The 21,923-nt window shown below is 42.8% G+C and overlaps 1 protein-coding gene across 2 annotated transcripts in view; it reads right to left on the bottom strand.

Annotated features, from left to right (window-relative positions):
- Nucleotides 1-21,923, bottom strand: part of nkain2 (sodium/potassium transporting ATPase interacting 2) — a 179,133-nt gene that overhangs the window by 82,620 nt on the left and 74,590 nt on the right. For both annotated transcript variants that reach the window (XM_029676846.2, XM_065026367.1), the window contains exons 2-3: nt 13,621-13,758; nt 8,510-8,590 (exon numbers count right to left, since the gene is read on the bottom strand). In XM_029676846.2, the coding sequence (XP_029532706.1) occupies nt 8,510-8,590; nt 13,621-13,758 (219 nt within the window). The remainder of the gene's footprint in view (nt 1-8,509; nt 8,591-13,620; nt 13,759-21,923) is intronic.

Genomic DNA, 21,923 nt, shown 5'->3' with positions numbered 1-21,923 from the left:
TTTATTTCGACCATAAGATATCATAAGGACACATTTTCGAAGCAGACTATTGAAGGCTGCTATGGTACCAAGGGACTGAAAAAGCCTGTTGACACTTCATATAGCTTTAGGTAGTACTGATCTCATATCACCATGCCAAATTCCAAATCGTTTTTTTGATCCTCATGGCACTATTGGACAGGTTACTGCTTATGCTTTTTGCCGTTTTCTTCCGGAGATTAAAAAGACGGTTAAGGGATGAAAACGTTTTTTCTCCCAGCATGCAACATTTAAGAGCACTATTACCTCAGAGCCCTATATCACTGCTTTTAGCAAGTCATTGGCCTTGACGCTGGATACTCGACCCAGTCACTCAATGACCGGTTGAAGACAACGTGGCTGTTTTAGGCTGGGTAGATATTTAACGCGTCAGATATCAGACCTGAACATTGCAAACATATCAACAACGATACCCATACAGGCTATGTATTCTCCCAACAGAAGCACCCTACTTTAAATGCTCCCCCATCATCCACGAAGGTCCCAGACCCGTAAGTGAAGTGATGTATTGTGGGATGCTGCAGCGCTATTCGCCCCATCTTGGCTTTGAGTGAAGCCTGTAGGCTTGTTCCTGCTCTGCATTATCTCTACCGAGACGGCAATCTCCTGGTCCCTGCCTGTGCTGCGATGCCGTTGGATATGACTAGTTTCTTCCCACCTGACCTGCTGGTCAAGCCCTGCCAATCGCGGCACTTTGGACAAATCACCCCTTTCCCTGCCGGCACCACACCACGCTGATCAGCACATTTATCTCTCTAACCTCTCTCACCCAGATGATGGCTCCTTCTCTCAGGTGAATGGGAAAAGTATTATGTTTCTGATTGTCCCTGCATCCATTACACACTGGCACATCATTTTTCATTAAGGTGACCACTTGCAGACAGCTGACAATAGTCTATTTCTATTCCATGGGATCTGTATCATATGTGTCATATCTACAGTTCTATCTATGTCTTTTCTACAGTCATATGAATCCATGTGAGTGCGTCACAGACTGTACAACCATAGGCATTAAAAGAGAGAGTGTGACATTTTGAGTGTGTCTGTCTGTTTGCTTGTTTGTTTCCACTGACTGACATTGCTGGTGACACATTCCCTCACAGATGGAGCAGTGGGACAAACACACTGGCCTCCCGTGGAGAAATGATTGATGGGAGAAACTTCTTGCTTGTTGAAAGGGAATTTTAACTCAGGTAAATCCCCTGGATTATAGCAAAACAATGTACTGGCAAAATTACAGTTTTAATGTCCATTTTTTTTTGACACACAAGCTCAAGTATTCACTTTTGTCACATGACTGAAATGTGAAAATTGATTTAGGGGCAGTTTGTGCGGTTTATTTCTTAACATTAATTCATATACAGTGCCTTGCAAAAGTATTCATCCCCCTTGGTGTTTTTCCTATTTTGTTGTATTACAACCTGTAATTTAAATGTTTTTTTATTTGGATTTCATGTAATGGACATACACAAAATAGTCCAAATTGGTGAAGTAAAATGAAAGAAATAACTTGTTTAAAAAAGAAAATCTAAATTAAAAACTGAAAAGTGGTGTGTGCATATGTATTCACCCCCTTTGCTATGAAACCCCTAAATAATATATGGTGCAACCAATTACCTTCAGAAGTCACAAAATTAAGTCCACAATTAATTACGTCAATAATTAAGTCCACCATAATTAAGTCCATAATTAAGTTCACCTGTGTGCAATCTAAGCGTCACATGATCTCAGCATATATACATCTGTTCTGAAAGGAACCAGAGTCTGCAACACCACTAAGCACAGGGCATCACCAAGCAAGCGGCACCATGAAGACCAAGGAGCTCTCCAAACAGGTCAGGGATAAAGTTGTGGAGAAGTACAGATCAGGGTTGAGTTATAAAAAAATATCAGAAACTTTGAACATCCCACAGAGCACCATTAAATCCATTATTAAAAAATGGAAAGAATATGGCACCACAACAAACCTGCCAAGAGAGGGCCGCCCACCAAAATTCACTAGGCAAGGAGACCAAAGGCAAGGCAAGGAGGGCATTAATCAGAGAGGCAACAAAGAGACCAAAGATAACCCAGAAGGAGCAGCAAAGCTCCAAAGAGGAGATTGGAGTATCTGTCCATAGGACCACTTTAAGCAGTACACTCCACAGAGCTGGGCGTTACGGAAGAGTGGCCAGAAAAAAAGCCATTGCTTAAAGAAAAAAATAAGCAAACACGTTTGGTGTTCGCCAAAAGGCATGTGGGAGAAGGTACTCTGGTCAGATGAGACTAAAATTGAGCTTTTTGGCCATCAAGGAAAACTCTATGTCTGACGCAAACCGAACACCTCTCCTCACCCCGAGAACACCATCCCCCCCAGTGAAACATGGAGGTGGCAGCATCATCCTGTGGGGATGTTTTTCAACTGCAGGGACTGGGAAACTGGTCAGAATTGAAGGGATGATGGATGGCGCTAAATACAGGGAAATTCTTGAGGGAAACCTGTTTCAGTCTTCAAGAGATTTGAGACTGGGAGGTTCACCTTCCAGCAGGACAATGACCCTAAACAAACTGCTAAAGCAACACTTGAGTGGTTTAAGAGGAAACATTTAAATGTCTTGGAATGGCAGAGTCAAAGCCCAGACCTCAATCCAATTGAGAATCTGTGGTATGACTTAAAGATTGCTGTACACTAGCAGAACCCATCCAACTTGAAGGAGCTGGAGCAGTTTTGTCTTGAAGAATGGGCAAAATTCCAGTGGCTAGATGTGCCAAGCTTATATAGCGATACCCCAAGAGACTTGCAGCTGTAATTTCTGCAAAAGGTGGCTCTACAAAGTATTGACTTTGGGGGGTGAATAGTTATGCCCACTCAAGTATTCTGTTTAATGTCTTATTTCACGATAAAAAACTATTTTGCATCTTCAAAATGGTAGGCATGTTGTTGTGTAAATCAAATGATACAAACCCCTAACAAATCAATTTTAATTCCAGGTTGTAAGGCAACAAAATAGGAAAAATGCCTAGCGGGGTGAATACTTTCGCAAGCCACTGTATACTATGGCATATTGGCTAGTGGCAGAGGTGGGGTGGAGAATGAAACATTTACATACAGTCAAGTCAGTGGCAAAGCATCTACAAGCCTCTCCAAGCACCCTCATGGTCGGAGCACTGCATTAGTGTCATTCTAATCTGAATAGCACACTGGAGGGGGGACTTTTATTGTCATCTTTAATGACACTGAGAGCACTCTGCAGACTTCAGCATTCATCAGGGAGGCATCTGGAGCATGCCTTGCCTTTTACTCTGCATTTAGTCCGGTTATTAACTTTGTGGCTAGTTCCCAGTCTGTCTTCGAACGCATTGATCCGGTAATGGTCAATACAATCAACACATTCTGACATCTTCACGTCTGCTATGCCTTTGTGTACGTACATGCTAGATTGGTCCAAATATATTTCCGAATGTTTCACCAAATTGAATCAATGAGTCTCAGTGAAATCAAGGAGTGGATCAAATTCATTTGAGCTCAATCAAGTGACGTCCATGTCGTTGGTTTGGCCTTTAATCACCCAGGAGAAGACACGTTTGTTAAATGGTTTGAGGTTTGTTAAATGATTCCGACACTGAGTTGAGAACTCTTAACAGCAGCACATTAAACCCTGACAGGGCCATGACGGCACCCCAACTATAAACAGCTCAATAAGAGGCAGGCTTCGGGTACTTTTAATAACTTATTCAGCCTAGGCCAGATCGATTCAAATAATAGGAAAGCCAATATATAGATATAACCCTTAAAAGGCTATAAAACCCTGTGTATACAGCCAAGTTATCGTTACTCATTGTGTATTCATTATGACTTTTATTATTATGTGTTATTACTTTTCTACTATTTCTCGATTTTCGTTCTCTCTGCATTGTTGGGAAGGGCCCGCAAGTAAGCATTTCACTGTTAGCCTCTTGAAATAGACTCGGGTTCTATCAAGGGTCTATGAGACAGAAGCATGGCTCATAATAACCTAATACATAGTCACCAATGTTATGTGTGCTGGAAATTGGAGTGCTCGGACTGCTCCAGCGGGTTCAGTTAATATTTTAAGTTGGGTGATTCGGGGTCAGTGCACTGCCAAAGGGTATAACATGAGTAATTACCTATCTAGGACTAAAGCAAACAGTTTCTGGTGACAGGCCTGCATTACATCACCTGTAACTATTAACACCCTTTTCTAACTTCCCTTTATTTTATAACAACATAGTTCCCTTATGTTGTGTGAGAAGTTCAAAGGTAGTAAGGGATGTAGGCTACTCTATGGGAGTGTCCGTAATTCATGCAGCGTCTGGAGTTCTAGTGTCCGGCTCCCCTGTCAAGCTCCTCCGGCCAGCCTATTCCTAAACTAGACGGCTCTCAGAGTCTGTGATAGGTGGTGATGGGAAATAATAGCCTTATTGAGCTAGCACAAGCACTGTAACTCATTTGTTCTGAGGGCCCGGTGCTGACAGGCCAGCCTTGTCCCTCCTCTCCAGTGAAATTGACTATAAATCACTATTCCTCCCAGACCTGACACTTTATCAGAATACCAGCATTTTCCTGTATATGAAGACTATGAAGAGTGTGCAGACAGAAAGTAGGCCAGTTGCATGCTTTTAAAGTTGCTCCAAGGAAAAAGACACAGATAACCTGCCAATGTAAGGATTTACTGAGGCTCTGCCATTCCACTTACAACCATAGCAATATTTCATAGGGCTGCAAATATATCAACATCATGACATAGCACAATAGGAACTTCTTACAAACAGTAAAAAGGTATCATTAATTCAACTGAACTGGGAAGACATCGGTGCCAAATCTATCATACATTCTCCATTTAACCTTTGCTTTGATTTGAACCTTGAACCATTGCTTAGCACTGTGCATAATGTAGCCAGCAATATTGTTCAGGCCTTAAGGCTAAAATACAGAGGTCATGATCAGTGTTGATATGGAGAACTTTGGCACACAATATTTGGCATAAATCCCATACTAAGATGTCAGAAAGCTCCATTTCAATGGAGTTATTTGTTTATGCAAATGTCAGGTTGTTCCAGCCTGGATTAGATTCCTGGCTGACAGGAGACGTTATCCGTTTTTGGGCCAGGTGGGCCAGGTGTATCTGTCTGTCCCAGATTGGGAGGGACGTTTGTGAGCAGCTCTTATTGCATCAGCTCTCATCCTCCTCTCTGCCAGACTGTGACTATTTGCCTTGAAGCTAGAAGGCTGTCGGCTGCCATGGCTGGGACACCGTTTTATTTACTGTGCCTGGGCTCAGGTTGAGGCTCAGACTGGAGCTCCATGGCTCTCTACGCCCACTCTACCCACTCTCCCATGCTCTACCCTGTCACTTCTTGTCAGTGCCAACAGTCCTCTGCCAATGGCCTCCACATTCAATTCCCAGAATATCTCTGGGCATACCAATGGAATTGGTGAACAGGCCAAAGATTTTGCCGCTTTTAACCCATTCACATATTAAAGCACAAAAACAATCCAGAAAGGGAGCACTCTTAAGAGTGCCCAGTTTGCCGTTTGAGACATTTGACATGAATGTAAAAGAAACATGGTGACACTTCCTCTCTACAGGCCCAAACCCGAGCTACAAAAAATACTGTTGTTGTTTATTCTCTCTCAAGTCACGTAATATTTCTATGTCAATCCCTCTCCTGATAGACGATTGGCTTTCTCCTAGACAAGTCCCCCTTCGCTGATTGAGCGACTTGACACCTGTAAGGAGGATTGCGCCACGTAATGAAAAGAATACGCAGGGATTTGTACCATTTATTTATCTTAATTTGTTTTCTGTGTGTGATCTTCCTGCCTTGGCGGGTCTCAGTGGATTCTCTCCTGGTTAAACACATTACACCTACATTAATAAATCACGAGGCGCCTAAACGTGAGCCAAATAAATCACACTAACTAACACACTATCACTTTACTGTTACTAATTAAAGTACCTGAAAAGAACCACCCTGTAGAACATGCAGTGGAATCACACTCAGAACTACAAAGCCGCAGATGCCCTTTGCGTCAGTCAGGCAAAACGATGAGGAGCGATGACTTGATGCCTCAGTGCCTCTTCTCCCTAGGAATAAAAGTGACAAGGCCACTCGTGGGAACTGACGCTGGTGAATTGTGGAGGAAGCCAATGAACATTCTCTCTTTAAGAGATTTATTTCAGGCAAGTTGGAAGACATAAAAAAGCAGTGCTGAAATGCAGCAGGGAGAACTCACTGAGAAAAAGGCAAATGTGCTATGCAGATATACCGGGACTGAGTTTGTCAAAGTGTATGTAGCCCCAAACCCATGTCATTTTCCAGCTGTTAATGACATTGACTGTTAATAAAACTATAATGCAACAGATGCCATTCCCTGATGCTTTTCAAACGTGCTAAGATATCTCTGAGGTGAAACTGTCAAATCCTCCAAAGGCAATTGAGGAGGAAGGAAGCCATTTTGGCACAGGCTATAGGAGAGTGAAGACTGTGAGACTAAGTGAGAGCTCCATCTGTTGCCATAGATCCCAGATAAGATTAAACAGTAACGACAGAGCAACAAGGAAGCACGATCGACTAAGAAATGTACAGACATTTCCAAGAGACTTCCTCACAGATAAACACAATCCAAATGGTGTGACAAAATACCCACACCTGTTCTCTTTCCTTTCTATGGGGATATATACTGAACTACAACTACCTTACCGGCAAATTAGCTTGACCAATAACACTACAATAATCCTTATCAATGGTGATACAACAATGGCATGTAATGTGGCCACATTTGTGACCAAAAACTACAGCAATATAATCTTCACGTCTCTACTTGACTCATGTCCACAGCTCTGATAATATCTGGTCATGAGAAGCGCTCAGAGTCAGTGGTCAACATTAAGGGATTAGTCATTTCAGTTTCATTTTCCAAATGAAAACATAGTAGATGAAAGCACTTGATGAAATGTCATAATCAAGGTACACGGCTGGTTTGCCTTTTAATTGGGTACAATATTAAACATTTTGACATTTTAATTACATCTTCTCCAATTTTCTCATACAAACATGAACAGACGACAGATTATGGAATAAATTCCCAGTTGAAACTAGAAAGTTTGAGCATGGGGACCGAAGAGATTGAGAGGGAGAGAGAGAGAGAGAGAGGGACCGAGAGGTGGAGGGAGAGAGAGAAGACACATTTGCATCTATATTGCGGTATTACCTTATTTCTTTGAAACAGGGGTGAAAGTAGATGTATTTGTTTTCCCTGTACGGGACCTCGTGTATGAACTTTTTGGATGGGCCTAATCATAGAATTACATATAGAATCGCTATTAATTTAATAGGATCTCTTGTGGGCCTAGTAGTAAAGATGTATCTGAACTTAACTCAAATGTATTACCTTATACTGTGGAATAAACACAACCAGTCATGATCTTTCATCTGATTGTCAAAACGCACGTTTGTCTACTCACAAATGAATTCCAGCAGCCAAACATTGTTCTATGCACCCGCCATTTGATTAATAAAAATAAACATCTGTTCAAGAACTGAAAAGTGTAAGGACATTTGGCGATTGTCATTATGTCTACACTTATACACATTATGCATGAATGGATGCATCCACAGCTGTCAGTCTCGGGCCGGGTATATCTGCCTTGGAAAAATGTCAGCGTTCTCGTCAAACCACACCGTATTTTCAAGGCCTTCAGAAATTATTCACACCTCTTGACTTTTTCCACATTTTATTGTGTTACAGCCCACATTTTTGCATTGATTAAATTACATATAGTCCTTCCTAACTCAGTTGACGGAGAGGAAGGAAACCTCTCAGGGATTTCACCATTGAGGCCAATGGTGACTTTAAAACAGTTTAATGGCTGTGAAAACTGAGGATAGATCAACAACATTGTAGTTACTCCTCAATACTAACCTAAATGACAGAGTGAAAAGAAGGAAGCCAGTACATAATACAAATATTCCAAAACATATATTCTGTTTGCAACACGGCACTAAAGTAATACTGTGGCAAAGTAATTAATATTTTGTACTGAATACAAAGTGTTATGTTTGGGGCAAATCCAATACAACTCACTAAGTACCACTCTCCATATTTTCAAGCATGGTGGTGGCTTCATCATGTTACGGGTATGCTTGTTGCAGTTAAGGACTGGGGAGTTTTTCAGGAAAGAAATTTGCGCAATGGGGCTAAGCACAGGCAAAATCCTAGACCTTGAAGAATTTTGAAAATAATAATGGGCAAATGTTGCACAATCCAGGTGTGGAAAGCTCTTAAGAGACTTACCCAGAAAGACTCGCAACTATCTCTTTCAGAAACAGCTAATTAATGTGTAACGCGTGATTAAATGGCATGCGAAAAAGACCATTAAAGACATATTATCCATGGCCTCTGTCGTCTGGCAGGTAATAATACAAGTCTCTCCAGCTCTGTAGAGCTCTCAGCAGGTCACATTACCTTGGAGAGGTCCCCCACTTCCAGGTAGAAACAGATGATGAAGATGTTCCAGGTCACCCAGAGAACCAGCCACACTGCATACTATGGGAGAGGAGAGCGAGCGTGAGAGAGAGAGGAGGGGGAGAGAAGAAGCACACACCACTGAACAAACAGTATCACAGTATTAGAACACCACAAGCAATGTCAAGCTCAGAATAACACGCCAAAAACAAATGCATATTTTGATTCTCCTTAGTATCTGGGTTTCCACAGCCAGGATCATAGTGTTTCTTTGTAATTAATTATCTGCTGGGTATGTCTTCACACAGAATCTGCCTCCACACATCTGAATCATGCCAGAGCCAAACATTTAGTACCTCTTCTCGGTATTGAAGGTGTGTGTGTGTTTGTGTGTGTTGCGTGTGTGTGTGTTGTGTGTTGTGTTGTGTGTTGTGTGTTGTGTGTGTGTGTGTGTGTGTGTGTGTGTGTGTGTGTGTGTGTGTGTGTGTGTGTGTGTGTGTGTGTGTGTGTTGTGTGTGGGAGGGCTGAGGCGTAGAGGCTCCTTAGAGATAGAGATGGAGGCTTATCAAAGCGTTTTGAAATGTGTCAAAATGAAACAACTCAATGTCCAATTGGCACTGAAGAACACAAAACATGATGTTACAGTTCAGTATGTCCTCATTTAGCTCCCAGTACTGTCCAAATGTCTGAAAGGACACTCCAAGAAAGTTGGGGACAAAATGAGTTTGACACCCCTGATCTAAGACACGGCGCATCTATCGACATATCATGTACTTTTTTCCGAAGCAGGCTATTTTGAAGCATGGGAAATCATTATCACAACACATGTTTTTTCCCCCCCGATTAAAATGGGAGAAGCGACTTTCTGGGAGAAGAAGAACTGTGAAGTCTGATAAGCAGAGCAGAGGAGAGATCTTCAGATAAAAGGATGCTTATCTGATCCTATTTTAAAGCAGACAGGTGATCCAGAATAAAATACTGGGCCATTGGAAATGGGAACTCAATTTCATTACATGTAGAAAGCTCATCCAACTATACAGTGGTGGAAAAAGTACCCGATTGTCATACTTGAGTAAAAGTATAGATACCTTAGTAGAAAGTTACTCAAGTAAAAGTAAAAGTTACCCAGTAAAAACAAAAAGTCTAAAAGTATTTGGTTCTATATATACTTAAGTATCAAAAGTAAATGTAATTGATCAAATATACTTAAGACATAATTTACAAATTATGCATTTGTGTTTGGTGAGTCCGCCAGATCAGAGGTGCGTGAATTGGATGATTTTCCTGTCCTGCTATGCATTCAAAATTTAACAAGCTCTTTTGGGTGACAAGGAAAATGTACAGTGTAAAAAGTACATTATTTTCCTTAGGAATGTAGTGAAGTAAAAGTAAAAGTTGTCAAAATATAAATAGTAAAGTAAAGTACAGATACTCCCAAAAACGACTTAAGTAGTACTTTAAAGTATGAATAATTAAGCACTTTACGCCACCGCAAATATATGCATCCACTTATCTGTTAAATGCACATGATCGAGGACAAATATCACTACAGGAGCCATAGCTGACACAAGTGGGGTGGCAGGTAGCCTAGTGGTTAGAGTGTTGGACCAGTAACCGAAAAGTTGCTAGATCGAATCCCGAGCTGACAAGGTAAAAATCTGTCGTTCTGCCACTGAACAAGGCAGTTAACCCACTGTTCCTAGGCCATCATTGTAAATAAGAATGTGTTCTTATTAACTGTCTTGACTAGTTAAGAAAATGTGTATTTTATGACTGTAAGATCAAATATCTTTGTAGATATCATGCAGGTTTCTGTGATTTCAGTGAAAGGGCATCACAATCATCATGAATGTACAACCTGATGGATCAAGGAGGTATGGATATATGCAATATTATGGATAGAGCACTGTAGCTAAAGAGGAACATTTACAGAAAGGGATACAGTATGGCAGTGTTTCCCAAACTAGGGGTCGTGACCCCATATGGGGTCGCCTGATTTGAAAATGGGGTCGCAAGATAAAATTTCCGCTTCATAGAACCGGGGTTAAGTCATTAACCTCCGGTAGCTGCTAGATGCAGTTTCTTCCTACAACGTGGCACTATCTTTTGAATGGTTTAAGCTCCAAAATATTATGACCCCCATCACTGAAAAGACAAGACTTCTGTTTCCCACTGCAATACCCACAAGCCATGCAGGACTCATTAGAACAGAGTGGACAAGACCAGGCACTAAATCAGACTGGGGGGAAATAACATCATCAATGATGATCGTTTCTACACAGAAAATCATACAAAATTATTGTCGGATGATCTTCTGAACAATATATTTTCTAATGCATTTCAGTCACTTCAAACCATACTTCCTTCAGATTGAAATACTGTCAAAAGTACTGTCGGACTGATTTGTAATAGACTGCAATAGACCCATTTAAAAAAGTTAACATTGACCGGTGATGACTTTTTTTTTTTTTTTTTACACTGATCACTTTTTTTTACATGGTGGGGTCACAAACATTCTTTGAAATCAAAATGGGGTTGTGGGGCCCAGAACGGTTTGGGAACCCCTGTAGTATGGGGACTGTCCCAACATTGGACCAGGCCTCAGTAGATGGGAGGGGGGGTCTATTCTCTCCCGTAGTCATGGGGACTCCTTGGTAATGTGTTGGGAATGACTGACTCTCACCCAAGATGGCCTCAGAGGGGGAGAGGATGAGAGAGGGGGAGATACCACTGCAAGCTGTCACAGGTAATGTCGGCCGGCACATGCTGTACGTACAATTTATACAGTGAATCAGCTGAAACGCCCGAGGGGAGGGTTGAAGGTCAATACTACATGCCTTCCTCCCAACTTGAGTGCGGCTGTCTGGCTGACACGTCTCTCGAAGTAGACGTGTGGCGGCATAATGATTCTCCCACGTCTGTGAGGTGGAGCAGGACTAGGCCAAGCCATTGACTTCAATTAGGGCCATAATCCAAACTGGTACGTGAGCTGGTGATGGTCTCTAAACCCAGGGGGGTGGAGGTTGGAGGGAGCAGTAGGGGGCAAATCTATGAATGTGTTAGGGCACAAGTGTATATGTTTCCAGGCCTAATTCACCAGACCATTGACAGAGGGGGAGAGCCGCCACGGAGGAAGGTTTTACCGCCTCTATAATCTGACATGTTGTCAAGACATTAGATCCAGAAAATGGGTGAGTGTAGTGGAACCTAATTTGGCCTTTCTCCAGCTACTGGCAAGAGCCATGTTAAATTAGAATAAAAATTCATCTGCTCTGACAGCATTACCAAAACGGATATAAGCAAGAGTAATATTGGACAGTAAGCCATTTATCTTTACAGGCATAGACTTTGATAGCTGAGGCTGATAGTGGGTTGAGGCTCCATTTCCTCAGGGGAGGAGTGGGTGAGGAGGAGGGGCTGTCAAGGTAATCTATCTGCTGTATGACAGCAGCTCTCTGACAGCTGACGGACAAGTCAAAATGTCTGGGTTTTAAGTCTCCATAATATAAACTCAGCAAAAAAGAAACGTCCCTTTCTCAGGACCCTGTCTTTCAAAGATCATTTGTACAAATCCAAATAACTTCACAGATCTTAATTTTAAATGGTTTAAACACTCTTTCCCATGCTTGTTCAATGAACCATAAACATTTAATGAACATGCACCTGTGGAACGGTCGTTAAGACACTAACAGCTTACAGACGGTAGGCAATTAAGGTCACAGTTATGAAAACTTAGGACACTTAAGAGGCCTTTCTACTGACTCTGAAAAACACCAAAAGAAAGATGCCCAGGGTCCCTGCTCATCTGAGTGAACGTGTCTTAGGCATTCTGCAAGGAGGCATGAGGACTGCAGATGTGACCAGGGCAATAAATTGCAATGTCCGTACCGTGAGACGCCTAAGACAGCGCTACAGGGAGACAGGACGGACATCTGATCATCCTCACAGTGCCAGACGTCGTATAACAACACCTGCACAGGATCGGTACATCCGAACATCACACCTGCGGGACAGGTACAGGATGGCAATAACAACTGCCCGAGTTACACCAGGAATGCACAATCCTTCCTTCAGGGCTCAGACTGTCCGCAATATGCTGAGAGAGGCTGGACTGAGGGCTTGTAGGCCTGTTGTAAGGCAGGTCCTCAGCAGACATCACTGGCAACAACGTCGCCTATGGGCACAAACCCACTGTCGCTGGATCAGACAGGACTGGCAAAAAGTGCTCTTCACTGACGAGTCGCAGTGATTGAATTGGAGCTGGAGAGTCCATCATGGCCTGGGGTGGTGTGTCAAAGCATCATCGGACTGAGCTTGTTGCGTTACAGGGAAGACATCCTCCTCCCTCATGTGGTACCCTTCCTGCAGGATCATCCTGACATGACCCTCCAGCAAGACAATGCCACCAGACATACTGCTCGTTCTGTGCATGATTTCCTGCAAGACAGGAATGGTCAGCGAAGAGCCCGGATCTCAATCCCATTGGAAGAACTGGCAAATCTGGTGCAGTCCATGAGGAGGAGATGCACTGCAGTACTTAATGCAGCTGGTGGCCACACCAGTTACTGACTGTTACTTTTGATTTTGACCCCCCCTTTGTTCAGGGACACATTATTCAATTTCTGTTAGACACATGTTCAGTTTTTGTCTCAGTTGTTAAATCTTGTTATGTTCATACAAATATTTACACATGTTAAGTTTTCTGAAAATAAATGCAGTTGACAGTGCAAGGACTTTTCTTTTTTTTTGCTGAGTTTACATGTATGGTTTGATTGAAAGATTGTCAAGATGAGAGACTTATTTCAGGTAGGAGAGTCTTGAATTAATATATATTCCTGCTCTCTTTATTTGTATACTGTGTAGGTCAAAGTTCATAGGCCTTGACATCATATCAGTTATAAGACTATGTACAGTATTATTGTTCACTATAAATATAAATGCAATCAATAAATATGAACATGTAATATTACCTTTTGTCAATCAAATAGGTAACATGTAAGATATATGAATTGCTTCATAACACCACTTTCCATAAAACCACTTATCCCAAGATTAATATCCCAAGATATTAATGTATGACTCCATAGGAAATCAAGGAAGATATAACTCACCCCGGTCACGTATCTTGGTCTGAACTGTACAGTCCCAAAGAGGCCCAAGATGACTGTGATGATGTGCACAAAGTTTGTGAGGATGGGAGCCCACTGGTACCCAAGGAAGTCAAATATTTGTCGTTCCAATATGCTGATCTGTAAGGGAAATGGAGAGAAATGAAATTAACTTTAGTATCAGACAAAATCGATAAAATCATCTTTGCATGAGGTTTGCTACAAGATTTGGGGCTGCAGGTAGTCTAGTGGTTAGCATCTTGGCCCAGTAAACTAAAGGTTGCTTGATCGAATCCCAGAGGTGACAAGGTAAAAATCTGTCATTCTGCCCCTGAACATGGCAGTTAACCCACTGTTCCTAGGCTGTCATTGTAAATAAGAATTTGTTCTGAACTGACTTGCCTAGTGAAATAAAGGTACACAAAGAAAAATGCCTGTGTACAGTTGTGGGCCATGTCAACTTTTTATTGCTGATCTGCTGGAGGCTATCAGAGCCCTGAGAGATGTGCTGGAGTGATATATTTCAACATTTGTGCTGGAAGGGAGGGAGGACAGGGAAATCTGCTTGAACACCACACCAAGGGGTCGTGACACCGGCATCTTCTCTCTCCTCCTCCCCATCACGCAGCTGTCTCGAATTGCCCGAGAGGGGCAGAGTTCCTCAGGGTCGTGTCCCCACCCACCTCGATGTTGGCCTCTGCGGGAAATTGAAGCTGGCAAGGCTAGACCCCTCTGCCCAGACCGTTTGGGTCTCAGTGTCTGATTGGACATGACACCAGTGTTGATACGACTATCAGCCATGGCACTTCAAAGGGCTGCGGTAAGGGGAAGGATAACAGTGTGTCCCAACAGTGTCAGAGCTAGATAGCGCTTCATAGCACTGACGCTAATGGTTCCCAAATCCCAACAACTACAGGAAGCTTTAAACTCAACTTCATATCTGCAACTAACGATCTTCTTATTTTATAGTCCTTACTAATAAAGCTATGTCTGCGCACTCCAATTTTTTACAGTTGGTGGAGTAAAACAAAATGCCTGTGGGATAATTGGATTGCCCTCGCTGTAAATTCCATGTGAACGGATAGAAAATGGCCTTTAAATATTTGTGAGATCTCAGTTTAACGAACCACCGCCTGTATTAAAGAACTCCGTGCACTTGCACAGGCAGTATTTTCCTGACTGGAATTCCTCGCTAGTGTTCCTTCGACTGACTGTTGATGAGCTTTGACTATCACAACAGATGCCACAACTAAATTAACTTCCCCTGTGGGTGCTCAGTTATACATTCCCCATGCCGCTAGGCAATACTTCATAAATGTACTTTCAAGTCGTCAAAACACCAAGTTTCTCTCTATTAAATCCAGTCTGTCCATGGCTCAGTCCAGCCCAGGGCTGACCAGCTCACAACGCTGCTCCTGCCCCATTCTGTCTGTGTGTCTGTCGGTCTCTGGCAACCTAGCTAGTCACTATACATCTGGGTACTGTATGAGTACGGCTCATAGATCATACATTCATCCGAATGCACAGTTGGGTCCAAATGACAGGATTCGAATGTCATTCCAGGTACAAACAATAACTCACAAACTCACTGCTCCCAGAAGAGTTCGTAAATAAATGATAGTATTTTCAGGGAACTTGCCTGCTAAACAGAGGCTAAGCTTGGCATTGTTTTATATATATTTTTTTTTACATTTTATTGAAATGATTCCCTATGCATGCCAGCTATAACTATAGAGCTCAGCCTACCTTGTTCCATTGTATGACACGTAATGATCCTCTTTAATGCTTTGTTTATGAGAACTATTGCTCAGGGAATGACATGTCTCTCCATGTACAGGACCTTTATTGAAATAGTGCCGGCACAACTGTTACTCATCCAGCAGGAACTGATAAATTATGCACATTTTGTTTTGAAAATATAACCAAACGAAGTGCATGTATTCCACCACTGTTAGGTGAGGCGGCAGGTAGCCTAGTGGTTAGTGCGTTGGGCCAGTAACTGGAAGGCTGGATCGAATCCCGAGCTGACAAGGTTCAAATCTGCCGTTCTGCCCCTGAGCAAGGCAGTTAACCCACTGTTCCCTGGGTGCTGAAGACGTGGATGTCGATTAAGGCAGCCCCCTGCACCTCTCTGATTCAGAGGGGTTGGGTTAAATGCGGAAGACACATCTCAGTTGAATACATTCAGTTGCACAACTGACTAGGTATCCCCCTTTCCCTTTCAATCGTGTGGTATGCCAAACGGTTCCTGACACCTACTGTATGTTTATCTGGGCCAGCCTCCATAATTACTATACCGTCATTTCATGTATCAGTGGAATGAAAGGAAAACTTGTATTTTTCCATCTGTTTCCCCAGTAAATTAGTTCCCTAATCCAAAACCACACAACATACAGTCAGAACAAAGCGAGTCAGAGTCAGGGAGCCACGCTATCTCCTCCACGCCACTACCACCCTGCAACAATAGCTCCTCCACACCACTACCACCCTGCAACACTAGCTCCTCCACGTCACTAATACCCTGCAACGCTGTCTCCTCCACACCACTACCACCCTACAACACTAGCCTCTCCACACCACTACCACCCTGCAACACTAGCTCCTCCACACCACTACCACCCTACAACACTAGCCTCTCCACACCACTACCACACTGCAACGCTGTCTCCTCCAAGCCCCTACCACCCTGCAACGCTAGCTCCTCCATACCGCTACCACCCTGCAACGCTAACTCCTCCACACCACTACCACCCTGCAACACCAGCTCCTCCACACCACTACCAGCCTGCAACACTAGCTCCTCCACACCACTACCACCCTGCAAAGCTAGCTCCTCCACACCACTACCACCCTGCAACGCTATCTCCTCCATGCCCCTACCACCCTGCAATGCTAGCTCCTCCACACCACTACCACCCTGCAACGCTATCTCCTCCATGCCCCTAACACCCTGCAACGCTATCTCCTCCACGCCCCTACCACCCTGCAATGCTAGCTCCTCCACACCACTACCACCCTGCAACGCTATCTCCTCCACGCCCCTAACACCCTGCAACGCTATCTCCTCCACGCCCCTACCACCCTGCAACGCTATCTCCTCCACCCTGCTACCACCCTGCCAAGCCCTCTTATCAAAGATCCTTCCTGTCTAACATTACACACATCAGGTCCTCCTCTCAGAGGCATTGTTAACATGTTTCTGCTGAACAGAAAAAGGCACAAAGAAAATAAATGGTGTTAATTAGCAGCACTCCATGGCATTTCCATGGCATTGGAGAATGAGAAGCCCTCCTGAAAAGCTGCTTGCACCTCACCATATCCGCAACTAAAGCAGGGAGCCCAGAGAGTCCTGAAGGGAGCCCATATGGCAGCTCAAAAGCATCCTGCCGCCTGGATTAGAAGGGTAAACAACAAGGAAACATGGTATATAGCCTGCAATTAAACATGCCGTGCTTCCACAGCGCATTCATAGGCCTCAACACAAATAACAGCCATTGGTGAATCGTAACCCCTAGCATTAGTTACCTGATAATGTCTCAATGTCAAAGCTGCCTGATAAAGGCTGTTCTCTGACTATGCAGTTGGGAGTGCCTGGTATTATTGGAGGAACTCCAAAAGACCCAGAGAGCTCAGCTGTCTCAGTATCACAGGCCCTGTCCAATGGTGAGAGAGAAGCTGTAGGGTTTTGCTTACTGCCTGACACAGAGAGACACACCTCAGGCTATTGTTGAAGTCAGAGGGCCTCTCTAGTCATTAATGTTGTAACTGAGCCTCCTTTTATCATCACACATGTAAACAGCTCTCTCAAGCAGCTGTGCACAGAGTGAAATATTTATCAAGCAATTATCCATACATGAGTAATTATAAACATACATTTGGGGGAACCAATTATTGAGCGGGGCAGAAGAATGACCCTATTCACCAAATAACATGTCAGATCTCAAGAGAAGGAATTTCTCAGTAAGTTATAACCCTTTATCGAACTAAAAACGTCTGCAAGGGCAATCTGTAGGCCCTACAACAGTAATACGACTTTGAAAAATGCAATTAGTAAACCATTAAACTGTACAGATCTGTCATTATACTGCTATTGGGGTTTCTTCACTCATGGTAAAATAGTTTTTTTTTTCTTTACTGCCGGGAAAGGTCAGCTCCTCCTACACAGAGAATTCAGTTGATAATTCTGTTTGGTGAGGCTGTTTTACATAACACCTTCATTTTACCCTCCTGAAAAGAGTTGGAGAGAACCTCATTACTGAGGTACAACACAAGGATGATTACGGTAAAAGAAGTGCACACTCCAACTCTACAACTGCTGATTGAAATGGAAGTTTATCCTCCTGGCTTTGTCAAAGCATAGGGTTTTTCTTTTTTTCCCTCCTTATGTGGAGGAGACATGAGCTGCCTCTAATCACTGAGAGAGAGAGAGAAAAAAGCCTATCAATCAGTGGTGGCAGCATGAATAGAGATGCAGCCTCATGTTGCATTCAGACAAGGCTCGGGAGGCTGTACGACACACAGCGGCTCTGACCAGAGCACATTAGCCCCGGAGTGTGGGGAGGTAATGTGAAGCCTGGGCTAGGGGCTCCCTCTCATGCAGAATCACAGATGAGGGCGTCACCATTGTCCGTCACTACGGCTACAAATCCACCTACAAATGCTCAGGTGTTTAGAACCTGGGGGAGTGAAACTCATTTGATTTGTTCATAGCATATCGATGGCACGATGGGCGTTCTGCTACGCAGCAATTGATAAACAAGCAGAGATATTATAAGGTTATTTACCTTTCGATTAATGTACAGTAGGAGTCAGAGGCTCTAATAATAATCTTAGTCTGAAATGGAAAATTGTGCTGTAGCACACACTACGTGTACAAAAAATGAAGAACACCTTCTTAATATTGAGTTTCAGTCCAGGCTTAAAAATCCATCTCTAACCTGTCTCTTCCCCTTTATCTACACTGATTGTAGTAGATTTAATACGTGACATCAATAAGAGATCATAGCTTAAACCTGGATTCACCTGGTCAGTCTATGTCATGGAAAGAGCAGGTGTCCTTAATGTTTTGTACACTCATTGTATACATGTCAGTTCATTTATGTCCCTGCAGTCAGTAGGCTACTGGATACATCTCTTCCTTCTGTATATCAACCCAATCCCATGCTTGAGATGATTTCATAATTTATTCACTGTGAAAGTGAGAAAAGAAATGTATTCAAAATATATTCAGGCTAGATCATTTAAAAAGGTTTGAAACAAGTCGCTCACATCTGCAGTGGGTAGGGCTGCCTCTCAAAACACTCTTGGATGGAAAGAAAACACTTATGAGAATTGTATGATCAAAATGAATATGCAGATTTCTCAGCGATAGGCTACACCACTTGTGCATAAACAGTTAGACATGATATTCATGAGACGATCTTAACGCTATATCTAATCTGATAAATAATGAATCAGAACACCCTTTGCCAATATAAACAAGTAAAAAATATATATACGTTTTATTTTATTTGACTAGATAAAATATCAAACAATAGCAACATACTTCATAAATGCTGACATTTTGGTGTGAATTTATTATCGCTCCCCGTTTAATTTTTGTTTTTATTAAATGGAAAAAACAACTAATAATATATGCAAAAGTTTCATGAAATATTCACCAACATCATGTGCATGTGTCAGATGACAGAATAATTGTGAAATCATAAGTCATGAAAAATGTATGCATTATCACAACTTCCTTCAGGGAAGAGGGAAGAGATAAAAGACGCAGCTTTGGTGGAAGTGGAATCACTAAATATGAAGCACCCAGAGATGGTAGAGGGATATATATGGGGTGATGAAAGCATTCTGACAATAAAGGTGTACCCAGTACAACTCCTTGGGGAACACCATCCTTCTCTGCTGAATACAATGACAAGCATTCAGAGCCTGAGATATGCACATATTAATTCAGCTGCCTTTGTTCTGCCGTAGCAGTAGTCACCTTCTGCACGGTTACACTTGATGAGAAGATCTACCATTCTAACACAGTTGAACTTGAGGAACAACAAGACTTCAACTGAGAGGAACATATCAGAGAATCAATCAATACGCCCATGATGATTTTGTTTCTTCTTTTCCTGTGGTTTTATGAACTGTACCTTTGCGAGTACATGAAAAGTGATGATGCTGATGAAGTCGGTGTAAAGTTAAAGTTTCATATACACAACAAAAGGCTTTTAGAGGCTTGGAAGATCCTACCACGGAAAAGACTGAACAACTATGCATTGTCAAATCAAACTAAGAACACAACAAGCCGTAGACGTGTTTGTATTCACACGTGCTGGCATAATCATATACTGTTTGGATCACCACAACTTTTTATATGTTCCATGGGGAAAAGCATTCTGCCACTACAGAATATACATACAGTATATCCCAGTGATACAGACTAATGATATCCCTGAAAAACAACTCACTGACACAGATAAAGCTGAGATGTCCCCCAACTTCATAGACCATTAAGCTTACAGCATCGTCTGTACAATGGGAGCATATTGACAGTCCTTCATTTGTACCTTTCAGGCAACTAGATGTCAGTGGCGAAGAGCAGCCATTTAGTTTGTGTGTGCTTCAAAATGACTTGATCATTAAATTAGCCTACGTATTTTCATACCTTCATGAAAAGGTATGCAGTAGTGAGAGAAAATGCACATGGCCATTAATAATTCGTCAAAAGCACATCACTGGATTTTTTTTTTAATGCATTTTATTATTTGGGGTATTTTTACCAGTTCGTGATGGTGAGAAATAAGGCTGATAATTACCAAAAATACATTCAAAACGTACACTACATGGCCAAAAGTATGTGGACAACATCTTGTCAAACATCTAATTCCAAAATCATGGGTATTCATATGGAGTTGGTCCCCATTTTGCTGCTATGACAGCCTCCACTCTTCTTGGAAGGTTTTCCACTAGATGTTGGAACATTGCTGCAGGGACTTGCTTCCATTCAGCCAAAAGAGCATTAGTGAGGTCGGGCACTGATGCTGGGAGATTAGGCCTGGCTTGCAATCGGCGTCCCAATTCATCCCAAAGGTTTTCAATGTGGTTGAGGTCAGGGCTCTGTGCAGGCCAGTCAAGTTCTTCCACACCGATCTCGACAATCCCTTTCTGTATGTACCATGCTTTGTGCACAGGGGCATTGTCATGCTGAAACAGGAAAGGGTCTTCCCCAAACTGTTTCCACAATGTTGGAATCACATAATCGTTGTAGCATTAAGATTTCCCTTCACTGGAACTAAGGTTCCTAGCTTGAACCATGAAAAACAGCCTCAGACCATTATTCCTCCTCCAGTAAACTTTGCAGTTGGCACTATGCATTGGGGCAGGTAGCAGTGTCCTAGCATCCACCAAACCCAGATTCGTCCGTCGGACTGCCAGATGGTGAAGCGTGAATCATCACTCCAGAGAACGGGTTTCCACTGCTCCAGAGTCCAATGGTGGTAAGCTTTACACCACTCCAGCAGACGCTTTGCATTGCACATGGCGATATTAGGCTTGTGTGCTGCTGCTTGGCCATGAAAACCCATTTCATGAAGCTCCCGACTAACAGTTCTTGTGCTGATCATGCTTTCAGAGGCAGTTTGGAACTCAGTATTGAGTGTTGCAACCGAGGACAGACGATTTTTACGCTCTTCGCTCTTTGGCATTCAGCAGTCCTATTTTGTGATCTTGTGTGCCCTACCACTTCGCTGCTGAGACGTTATTGCTCCTAGACGTTTCCACTTCACAATAACAGCACTTACAGTTGACCGGGGCAGTTCTAGCAGGGCAGAAACTTGACAAACTGACTTGTTGGAAAGGTGGCATCCTGTGACAGTGCCACGTTGAAAGTCACTGAGCTCTTCAGTAAGGCCATTCTACTGCCAATGTTTGTCTATGGAGAATGCATGGCTGTGTGCTCGATTTTATACACCTGTCAGCAACGGGTGTGGCTGAAATAGCCGAATCCACTAATTTGAAGGGGTGTCCACATACTTTTGTATATATGGTGTATGATATTGTTCTACAAAAAAATACAAATAAAATAAAGGGCAAATAAGACACACATTAGGGTATTTTGTGCGTTCTAATCTACAGATATATGTGCCAGTCATCGTACTCTAGTCATGTGCGGTATGTTCCCATTGAAGACGCCTCTGTGAATGTAGGCTACATGTAGAGTCTTCAATGATAGAAGACTCAGATCTATAGGGGCTGTAAAAGTGACAAATGCAGGCCCTTAGACATATGACAGGCCACATGGAGATGGGGAGGAG

The sequence above is a fragment of the Oncorhynchus nerka genome, linkage group LG13 (genome assembly GCF_034236695.1).
Source record: "Oncorhynchus nerka isolate Pitt River linkage group LG13, Oner_Uvic_2.0, whole genome shotgun sequence".
Classification (NCBI taxonomy): Eukaryota; Metazoa; Chordata; class Actinopteri; order Salmoniformes; family Salmonidae; genus Oncorhynchus; species Oncorhynchus nerka.
This window is presented reverse-complemented; position numbering and strand designations above follow the sequence as displayed.